Source organism: Pundamilia nyererei, unplaced genomic scaffold, assembly GCF_000239375.1.
Source record: "Pundamilia nyererei isolate P.nyererei 1_Seehausen unplaced genomic scaffold, PunNye1.0 scaffold00386, whole genome shotgun sequence".
Taxonomy (NCBI): Eukaryota; Metazoa; Chordata; class Actinopteri; order Cichliformes; family Cichlidae; genus Pundamilia; species Pundamilia nyererei.
This window is the reverse complement of record NW_005187787.1, coordinates 313,817-325,065: the sequence shown is the minus strand read 5'-3', so window position 1 is coordinate 325,065 and position 11,249 is coordinate 313,817. Positions and strand designations below refer to the sequence as shown.

General features: G+C 41.5%; 1 protein-coding gene across 1 annotated transcript; it reads right to left on the bottom strand.

Annotated features, from left to right (window-relative positions):
* Positions 1-2,853: 2,853 nt before the first annotated feature.
* On the bottom strand, positions 2,854-10,199 carry lrrc4.2 (leucine rich repeat containing 4.2). The gene is made up of 2 exons (XM_005752862.2): positions 9,025-10,199; positions 2,854-8,872 (listed from the first exon to the last, which is right to left on the bottom strand). Exon 2 carries the CDS (start codon positions 8,749-8,751, stop codon positions 6,757-6,759), a length of 1,995 nt encoding a protein of 664 aa, XP_005752919.1. The 5' UTR covers positions 8,752-8,872; positions 9,025-10,199; the 3' UTR covers positions 2,854-6,756.
* Positions 10,200-11,249: the final 1,050 nt, after the last annotated feature.

Below are 11,249 nucleotides of genomic sequence, written 5' to 3'. Positions count from 1 at the left end.
TCTGTCAGGGTCACAGTAAGCTCCCTATTCACACAGCTCCATGTCTACCACAATTTCCTCAACAGCCAATCACCATTGCACTGGAATCCAGGGAAACCATAGCAACCCTGGGGCCTTGGATGTTATTGGCAGGGTCGATAGAATGAAAGAGAAAAGAGGCGGAAGTCAAGTTTAAAGAAGAAAAAAAAAGCCAACTGAATCTATGCAACTGCCAGAACTGTTGCTGAGCTGTGAAGATGTGACAGTGAGTCTGTTGATGAACCTATAAGCTCAAATAGATAGTGTTTCAGTGGCGTTTTGGCTTTGGTGCAGCTCAAAAAGTCTGTACCACCTGAACTTTCTCCAAAATCTCTCTGTTGCTCTCTCTGTCTTGCTCGGACTATCACATTGTGTTTTTCTCAACTCAGTTCATTATGTTCTTTCTGGTGTGAACGTCATGTGGACAATACTGCCATAGCTTGAAGGATGATGCAATTAAAAACTAAGGAGGGAAAGAGAAAAACACAATTCATTAAGTAAAATAAAATTAATAACCACATTAAAATGAAAAGAACATGAATGAAAAGAAAGACAAATCTCTGTTAGTATGTGTGTGAGTTTTAAATATGTAAGACAGATTATGTCAAGATTTTATTTTGACAAAAACAAAATATCTTTTATTTTGATAATATTTTATTTTGACATAATCGTTTTTTATTGCTTTGACTTGTGTCCTCCTTTTTGCGTGAAGGTATGCTGTTAATACTATTTGTCATCTTAAGGGGGAAATACAGCTTTGTCTCTACCTCTTGTGCAGGGATACAGACTCTTTGATCTGATGGTTAACATCTTTTCTTTATGGCTAGAGTATAGTCACTAAAGACATTTTCATGCATGCATACATTGTGATAACGCAAATTTCTGATTCATGTGGATTGTACATAAAACTGTCTTTGACCTAGCAACACCACAGAGTTTTAACTCCAGGCCACTTTTCTTTCTTTCTTTCTTCCTCTTCAGCAGGGAGAACACATCATAGATGTGAGTAAGGGCCACTGCAAATAGTGTCCCTACTTGAATCTCCCAGCTTCGTCCTGAGTTTATTTGATGCTTCAGATAAAAAAACAACAACTTTGGATTAGGGGTTAGAATGCAGTCTTGGTTTGAAGTTGAACAGTATATAGTTATTTGATCAGTAAGTCTTAGGACCAGCTGACAAAAGGGATTTAGCTTTGTATTACCTGAAATCTCAGTGTATTGTGAGGGCTCAATTTGAGATGTAATCTCAAATGTAAACATTCTTCTTTTAATTTTACTTAATCCCTGAGTAACTGTGTAACAGCCCAGTTCTTCCTTCAGTGCTATGTAGTCACCCCCAGAGGAAATTTACCTAAAGCAGTTATTTTAAGCCCTAAATCAGGTAATCATAATGTACGGTGTGGTCTAGATAACTGTTTGTAATACTCTCATAAACAAATACAATCACACACATCATGTGTGGGTCAGTTGGTGGTGAATAAAGAAGATTAGGGGTACACATGTCGGGTATTTTGCTTTCTATTTGTGATATCAGAAGATCTTCTGTATTTGTAGATGTAATTGTTTTTGTTTCTTTTTCAGAGAGAGATGGGATCTGTGAAAAATACCTGTAATATACACTTTGCTATTTTCTGTGGCAGACATAAAAGTCACACCTTGATTAAATCAGTCAAATGGTGTCCAAACTGTATCCTCCAAATCTTTACTTATAGTATCTACATTTCTGTAGAATGTAATATAGCCTGTCCACAAATATGACTTTTTTTTTTTAGCATTATTGCTTGCTTTAGGATTCCCTGTTAGCATACATTGCTTGTCAGTATATCATGCATGAGTTCCACTTTTACCTTCATAGTCATGAATGAGAGGGATTAAAATAACATGACAGACTCTAGAAGACACTGAAAACACACACACACATACACAGGCACTTACACACAGACACATACACCCCTCGGAAAAAATAAAGAGTGTCAGATGGACTGACAGAGAATTAAACCTTCAGGAACAACCTCCAGTTGCCATCCCTTATCCTGAGTTGCAGTGGTTCAAAGAGAGTACCGTGGCCTACATTCCAGTGACACTGACTTATACAATGCAGTGTAGTTCAGTAGGATGCAAACTGCGTCTCTACTTTGAGGCAATATAATTGTAGTGACACCTTACCTTATGTTTTATTTTTTATTTCCTTTTTGTGGAATCGTATTTAGTATACGTATACATATCACAAGGGCTTTACATGTTAATGTTCTTCATTGAATCAGACCAACACTGAGTGAATGTCCTGATGAAGTCTCGCATCTTTTCTACTGCATAGGAGAAACCTGGCATACTTTGTTCATAGTGGTGTAGTAAAACTGAGAGCATTATTTCATTATTTCAAAGAAGAAGGCCACTCACCTGGTGTACACAGCATCGTTGAGGAATTAGAAACCATCAAAAACTTAAGTATATGGAATATGATTCACAAATGTAAGGTGAGATGGGGTCAATTAGAAATTTTGTTTGATATGCAAAACATATATAAAATTAAGGCAAAATCTGGGACATCTTGATGTTCTAAGAAAATACATTAATATGAAATAAAATAATCCAGATCCACATATCCTTGTGGAAGACATTCAGATTTTCATTTAGTGGAGGTATGAGGGCTCATCAACAATTTCAACAATTTCTTGGCAGTTGAATCAGAAAATATAGTTTATGATTGGCTTAGCTTAATGTACCTGCGGTACTTTGCTTAATCATAAAAAGTAATTGGTGGGAAAATTGCAGCAACACAAAATACAATCTAGCAAAACTAAAAAAAACGAAAATCAAACTTTTGCACTGGCCTTTTATTTGTCAACTAACTGTAGATTTATCTGGTTATATGTATATAAGCTGCTGTGTCTTCTCTCGCATTTACATTTTCTCTTTGATGTATTAACAGTATTCATTTTTCCTCGATCCAAAACCAATAGCCAGTGAAATTGCAAAACATTGTATATATTATTTTGACAATGTGATTCAAGGTTATTAATTCCCTTACATTTTTTAATCTTTTGAATTTGTGCACATTCTGCCCTAGTTAAAAACAAACAAACAAAAAAACAAAGACACAGGCCAAAGCTTTGCAGTATGATAAATCAAGTGTTGAGAGAAGGATGAGTCCTGACAATTTCTCACTTCTAAGGGTCATTACAATCCCTCTGTGGGCACAAAAAGGCATCAGTCAATGGAGAGACTGTGGCAGCATTTCTGCCACCTGACCAACACTTTTTTTCTGCAAGAGACTTCATCAACAGATATGGATCTATGGGCTCAAGGACATGTTTCAAACAAACCCTCAGCCTTATAGAATGCAAGCCATAGAGCCGTATCCTAGCCTTTTAGTTGTTTCTCTGCAGATCTTATCAAGTTGGAATAAGATCCACCCATATGGTGGCAAGTTACAGATTATTTTTACTTACCTCCATATCCTGCAAAGTGTAAAGCAAGAACAAGAGCTAGTGACACGCTGCTTCCTTAAAAACAAGTAATCATATATTTGACTTTATCATTAACCTTTTAGTAAATACAAAAGAAGGAAAAAGCAAATGGGTTCAAATGACGTATGCAAATCAGTGTACCAAACAGATGAGCCTATAAACCTTCAAACACGATCTATTTCATACTGAATCACTAATTGAAAAACAGTCAGAGATGGCAGCAGTTATGGCACGCCATCTTCCTATCTTATTTACAACAAGGCAAAAACAGCAAAAACAAAAACAGCAAGAGGGAAGCAAACTGACTGAATAGTTGATAGTACTAAGTTGATTTCTGACTTTCCTCTGCTTTTGCTCTTAACACTGAAGAGGCGGAGGAGGAAGAAAAGAAGAAGAAAGGAAGTAGTTGTCAATGTTTATATGTGCCTGGTTATCAGGCACATTAAAGGCGTTGCAAACAGCCAGTAGCCTCTTATGAAGATGCTAGCACGGCCAAAGAACCATGCTGTGCTGGGGGAAAATAATAAGAGTCTGCTCTTTTTCAACCCACACATACTCTAACAACCAAGAACACTCTGTTTTGCCAGCGCAAAAAAACAGCCACCACATTCTGTTTGGCACCTGAATATTCAGTAGTCGATCATCCTTGCATTTTCTTGAGGAAACTGAAGAAACAGTTGAGTTGAATCTGCTTATTGAGGCCCTTCCTTACCTGGACACTGTCAGGTGTGCTGCCAGAAAACACAAGCACCTCACTGTCCATTGAGAATTTAGAAAACCTTCAAAAATTTGGAGGTATTTAATCAACACCTGCAACATATTGTACAGCATTGTTTACATACATCCATTTTCTTAACCGCTTATCCATTTCAGGGTCACAGGGGGCTAAAGGCTCGACTTTGGATGAGAGGCAACAATATGTATAATTCAAAAATTTTCCTTTTACAAGAGTTTATCCTTAGAAAACTCACCCTCAATCAACCTATATTTCAAACCATGCATAGCTGTTGTTCCTGTTTTCTTTTACTGCACCAGAAACAAACTGTAATGCAGTCACGTTAGTGTAAATGTCATAGTAAATTAAGTATCTATATATTACATCACCCAGTACCTTTAAAACCAATTATTAAGTGTCTTGGATGGCTGGCCTGGAGCTTTAAAATGAAGCATTGGTGTTCCTGTCAACTCAACATGTACCATAATTATCAAAAGGGTCATACTTTAATTTCCTCTTCATCCCTACATAGTCTCAGCAGGAGCACTTTTTCACTGCAACATAAAAGTCTGAAATGACCAGAAATGTGGAGGGTCGAACAGCATCTGTCAAAATCAGTATGAAATAAGGAGGACTGATGAGTGTTTGTATGAAGAGCAACAGTATAACATCATGGGTAAGCCGTTTCAGTCACCACAGACTGCCCACGCTTATTTATGGTAGCTGGCCTTTTAGCTGCGTGATGTCAAGACCAGATTGCTCAGAAATGCACTGACACATACAGCATCTGCAAAAAGAAAAAACAAAACAAAAACAAAACTAAAAATATGCCTGCTTTCTCATTTTTAAGTGATATATTTAGACTGCATTTGGAATGCAATACTTGTTTTGCTGAAGAAAAATAATGTTGGACTCATATCATTAAAACCCCCAATATATTTCTCTTTGTTCCATAAATGACACATTCAGGTAAGAGGTATGACCTGCGGATGAATGCGTAAGGAAAAGAAACCCACAAACCGTAGAACTGTGGGATACATGTATTTTTTCCCTTCACAGTCACTGAGAAATCAATGTTAAGAACTAAGCTGAGGCATCAAAGACCAACAGCCTATCTGACCTGCATAGAGCCCCACTGTGGGGTATAATGCAGCATTGTACACCAGTTACTTAAAGACCCATTCATGCAGACACTAAGTAAATGCATAGGACCGTAAGATGGGGGTGTTGGCTAAGATACGATTTACAATACTACCTCCAGCCTTTACGATTAAACAACTTACACACAAATGGAAATATTTTCAGAGAGAAGAAAAGAAAAACATTAGATGAAAGTGTTTCTGATTAGAGAAATACAAACCAAAGATTTTATTTTTCATAGCCTCCTTTGTCTCTCCATAAAAATAGTGTTGCTAAAAATAAAACATTAAAAGAAAAAGAAACACAAAGTAATTTTTCGATGTAGTCCATGGAAAAGTCCCGGTATCATCAGACATTCATTTTGTTTTAACTCAACCCTCTTTGTTTTCTCCAAAAGCAGAATGGTCAGCAAAGCCCTGTATCACTTCACCACATGTCTGTTCCTTTGAAAAATTAGCATCGGAATGAGCCCTTGCGGAGACAAGTCAGGCAACTGCTGTAATGCATTACTAAATTAGCCCTAAACACTACACAAGCCAATAAGAAGCATGTCAAAACCTAAGGGAAAAAAATAATACAAAATGCAAACAATAACAGAACAACATATTTGCAACAACTGTTATTAGCCTGCATTCCACATTTGCCAGTTAAACCAGTGGGGAATCATGTGCACACTAAATAAACATGTTTAGATACGCTACAACTAAGAAGCACTGGCACTGTCAAATAAACGCTGCTGAACTCCAGCGAACAGAGGGTTAAACCTTAGCTGCAGAATTTCACTGCAGTCCAAAAGCATTTGGCTGATAGCTACTGAACAGCACAATCTATCTGTGCCATTATGCTGCTATTGGACAAATGTTTGTATCTATCTAGAATTTGCTTTGTGTGTTTTTAAACTCCTTAGTTTGGAAATACCATTTTATTGCATATAATATTTGGCACAGTTAAAACTGGAGCTTCCATTTGGGGCTGGATTTAGAAACTGGTGCCTTTGCAAAGAGCTTCTTACTGCCTCCTAAATATGGTCGAAAACAAACTAAATGCCTCTTTTCCTATGCTAGACATCACAACTTTCCTTTTTTCATTAAAAAAAAAAGCAATTAATTATCCATTTTTTAAATAGAAGTCACCAGTTATTAGAAAATAGTTTCAAATTACTTTCTTTTCTAATATAATTTGCATGTCTCACCACTGCCTGACGGTAGTTTTATTTATATATATTTTTTTTTTTTCATATTTATATACTTATGTATAGGCATGTACAAGAAACAAAAAATGTCTCTGTTTTGCACTTCTGTACAAAAGAAAGTTACCGTTCTGTTCTTTGTGCATTCTATTGCATGGACTGGTGAGCAGAGATGAGGGGAGAAGTTCAGACAGAGTCAGACATAAATCCATAGGGAGCGTTACTCAGATTTGGGTCTCTTGAACCTTGTCCTTGCCATGAGTAGTCTTAATGACGTAGGGATCAGCAATGGTGCTGATGTGGCTGTGATGCTGTCTAACAGAGCGGTGAAGAGAGTTGTTCTGAGTCCAATGGGCACCGTAACCGCCCTGGCGGGATGAGGAGGACACATACCCAGGCTTAAAGGTGTTGCTGTTGTGTTCCACCAGTGTAGGCAGTACTAAACCTGTGTCATCAGAGCCACTAGATCCAGATGTGGGCGGTGGAACAGGAGGAACTTCTTCCTCCATCTGTATGATTTCTATGGTCCTGGCTGCTGCCACGGTGCTTCTCTGTTGATGCCTCTTGCGCAACTTATAGAACGCTATTAACATGGCAGCTGCCAGCAAGGTAACAGCAACAAAACACCCAATAATGATTTTGGTGGTTTTCATCACCTCATCCAGGCTGGCAGCTGGCTCACTAGGGACTCTGGCAGTGGGAATTGATACCTGCCTTGGAGTCTGAGTGTTTTGAAATAGCACAGTAGGTGTGGAGATAAAGACAGGTTGAAATACAGAGGGTGATGCAGGGACAGTGGGCTTGGGTTTAGGGGTCTCCTCCACTGTGGGCGCCAAAACTTCCACCGTTACAGTGGTAAAGTAGGACAGATTAGATGTATTGAGTTCAGCATTGCTGACGTTTAGGTAGGCCGAGGCGTTGGAATTTCCTGCCATGTTGCTCACCATGCAAGTGTAAACACCTGTATCTGATGGGAGAACATTGGAGAAATTAAGTGTTCCATCATTAAGGACAGATATTCTTGGATGAGCCGAGCCATGGGTCAAAACAGTTCCATTAGGGAGAAGCCATCGTACTGAGCTCATGGCAGCTGTGCGACACTTAAGCTCTGCCACCCTCGCTGCTGAAATGTTAAGATCTCTTGGAGCATCAAGTATGAATGGTGCTGAACACTGAAAGGTTGTTTGATCAACTTCCACCAGGTAGCGTCCTCTCATGTGGACTGGAGTGTGGCAGCGTCCACAGCAGGTGGAATTTGTGGGAATGTATTCTCTGAGCCACCAAGAGAGCCACACTACATCACAGTCACATCGCCATGGGTTGTGATGAAGATGTAGCTCCACCAGATACTGCAGGGGGGTGAAGAGGTTATGGGGGAGAGACGACAGGTTATTGTGGGCTAAATTAAGCTCCACCAAGGCTGTGATGTCATCAAATGCATTCCTTTCAATCATAGTAATGGCAGAGTTCATAATCCATAGTTTACGTAAATTCTTGAGGCCACGGAATGCTCCAGGCTTCAGTTCAGGGAAAACATTCTCTGATATCTCCAACTCCTCCAATCCCACCAGTGGTGAAAGATTGGGAAACTCCCTCAGATTGCACATCCCTAGGTTCAGGTACTTCAGGTTGTGAAGGCCCTCGAAAGCGCCATCTGAGATGTACTCCAACTTCCTCAGCTCTCCCAGGTCCAGTCTCATGAGTGAGGGGACACGATTAAAGGCGTAAGAGGGGATGCTCTCAATGGGATTGTTTCTAAGCCACAATTCTCTAAGCTTTGATAGATATTCAAAAGCTCCACTAGGTATGACTGTCAGTCTGTTGTCGAACAGCTCCAGAGTGTTGAGACTGGTTAGACCATTGAAGGCCCCCACTTCAATCTGCCTGATAGCATTCCTGCCCAACTGTAGTACCTCCAAGTGATGCAGGTGTCTAAATGTATCTGCCTGTATGGTTTCTATGCTGTTTTCCATTAGGTTCAGGTACCTGGTGTTGGCTGGGATGTTAGGAGGAACCCTAATCAGCCCTCTGCGGGTACACACCACCTTGCTGAGCTGGTTAGTGCAGGAGCACACACCTGGACAGTTCTGTGGCTTAGCTGAGCCGAACTCAGGGCCTGTGGACTGGCACATAGTGAAGGCAGGCACCATGAGGGAAAGCACGGCGAGCAGGGCTGCATTCCAGGTAGGCTGCACACTAACCTGGCCCAGAGGACTCATGGTGTGGAGGGCTCATTATTCTGCATGGTGGGGGGATATGGCACACACCAAATGACAGACCACCCTAGCCTGGCTGGAGCAACTCAAGGCTCCAAAGTTCCATCGACAGTGCAGGGAGATGCTGCATCAAAATTGTTTTGTGAGGGAATGAAGGGGAAAAAAAGGAGGACAGATAAGGAGAGAGAGTGAGAGAGATTAATACAAGAGAAGAAACAGAAGAAAAGCAATGCAGCAATGTAAGAAATAGGTTGAGTAACAGTCTCAGTGACGTACCTCATTAGTTTGAAAGTCCTCCTTTTTGCCTCTTTCCAAATGTTAAGCACAACAGTCACATACAGCATTCATGTGTAATTCCTTTCCACAGAATGGCATGAGATAGATGGTTTCTTCTTTTTCCTTTTTTAAGAAAGTAGTGTGGCCCTCTATTAGCCAAGGGTACAAAATGGCTCCTGATATTAAAGACTGAGAGCAGCATGGAAAACACTCACAGACAGCAGTAAGGCCATGAAGGCTTAGCAGGTGCCCAGATTCCTTCTGCCCCCACCAACTGTCCCTCTGCCAGGCAGCAGACTCCAAAATGCAGCTGCACTATAGATAAATCACAACGATCCATAACGCAGTTAAACACGACAGAAGAGGAGAGAAGAAGTGACCAAGTGAAATGAATAAAAATCCTCAGTTCTGTCAGGTCCTGATACATGTGTTGGCTCGTCCGGCTGGTCGCCTGTTTGGGTGAGAGACCTCCCTCACTGTGACTTTGCCAAGGGCTTGTCGGTCGCTGATTAGCCCTGTTGTGACAGAGACTGAGAGACAGAAAAAGGCTAAAGAACTCCCGGCACAGTCATCCCCCTCTCCTCGCCTCTCCTCCTCTGTGTTCCTCTTGCTTCCTCCCAATGTTGGGCTGGCCCTGGTCAGAGCAGCTGCAGGCTGCTGTGTGCACAGCTAGCAGTAATCCGTCTATTCCTCCTGGGGGGAGGGGGGGTAGGGGTGGTGGGAGAGATGGTGGCGCTGTGTGGGGGGTGTAGAAGAGGATACGCTGCACTGTTGGAGCTTCGCAAAAGGCTATCGGAAGAGAGAGAGAGCACTCTTGTCCTCTTCTGCAATGAGAGAATGCAGAGAGGATTACGCTTGAAGGATGTGTGTGGAAGTGGGCTCCGTATCTGTATCCATAAGCAGAGAATGGTGTTGAGGATCCTTCTCTCCGCTTGCTCTTTGTCCCCCAGGCTGCGTCCTGCAGTGGTCTTCTGCTTGCTTTTTTGTTAGTTTTTTCTCCAGGACTGAGGTAGTAAGTTGTGGCAGTTAGCCATGTGTGTGGCTGTCAGACTTGCGGCTGGCTGGTGGACTACTGCAGTAGCCAGAGTAGAAGAGAGAGAGAGAGAAAGAGAGGGGAAAGAGAGCCCGAAAGAGAATGAATGAGAGAACCACTGACAGATCAAGAGCAAGAAAAAGATAGAGTGTGCGAAGGAGAGTGTGTGTGTGTGTGTGTGTGTGTGTGTGTGTATGTGAGAGAGAGAGAGAGATGGAGAGGCACGCGAGCGCTCTAACAGGCAGCCCACCGTCAGAGAAACAGCAGGAGCAGCATTCTAATCCACATCTCCTCTTCTTGTTTATTCTCCAATCTCTCTTTTTTCTCTATTCCCCCCCTTCGATGTGTGTCGGTGTTGCAGGCAGCTAAGATGCTCGCTCTGCCCCCTCCCTTTGTCCTTCAGTGGGAACGTGAATGTACTGCTGACGCACTCCTCATAGCTGCTCAGCCAGCCTCAGAGCAGTGCATTGGTTTGATGCAGTGTTCCTGTGTATTAACACATACAACCTCCCCTCCTCCCCCATCTCCCTCCCTTCACAATAACCATTTTCTCCTTTCTTTCTTTCTTTCTCTCTTTCTGTGTCAGAGTTTCTCACATGCTCTGTCCCTCACCGTCCTTCTTCTCTCTCGCTCTCTGGATCACTTTACCTGTGCCAGTCGTCCCTTCTCCTGCCATCTGTCTAGACACAGCTCTTCACAACCAGTTGTTAAAAATGAAAAATGCATTCCGATCTATGATTTAGAGACAAATGGTCAGACTTTCTAGGTTAACTTTAGAGTTTCTTTAGTTCTCTCTCTATCTCTGTCTCATCAGCGAAACAGTGCACCAGAGCTTTCCAGTGGAGATGCAGCTGTCCGTCTTGTAAAGCACAGTTTTAGGAGTGTTTTCCTCACTTGTTATTGATGCCATAAGGGAGAAATAAACAGAGTTGTTTTCTTATGATGGGTTTGACTTTCTTATTGTGTCACTTGTGTGGACGTATTATGTGTGTGGGTGTTTTGGAAGTCAGGGTATTGGATCGGGGGGGTTGTGACATCATAAAGGACTGAAACGCTGACTATGCTTCTCTGTCGGCTGGGCAGTCTTCTCTTCAGGGAGGAGAAAGATGAAAGCGCTTGCATGCAGTTATCTCTGGGAATGATGAAAGAAAGACAGACAGATAGAAGGAAAAGAGACTTACCGGGAGACGGG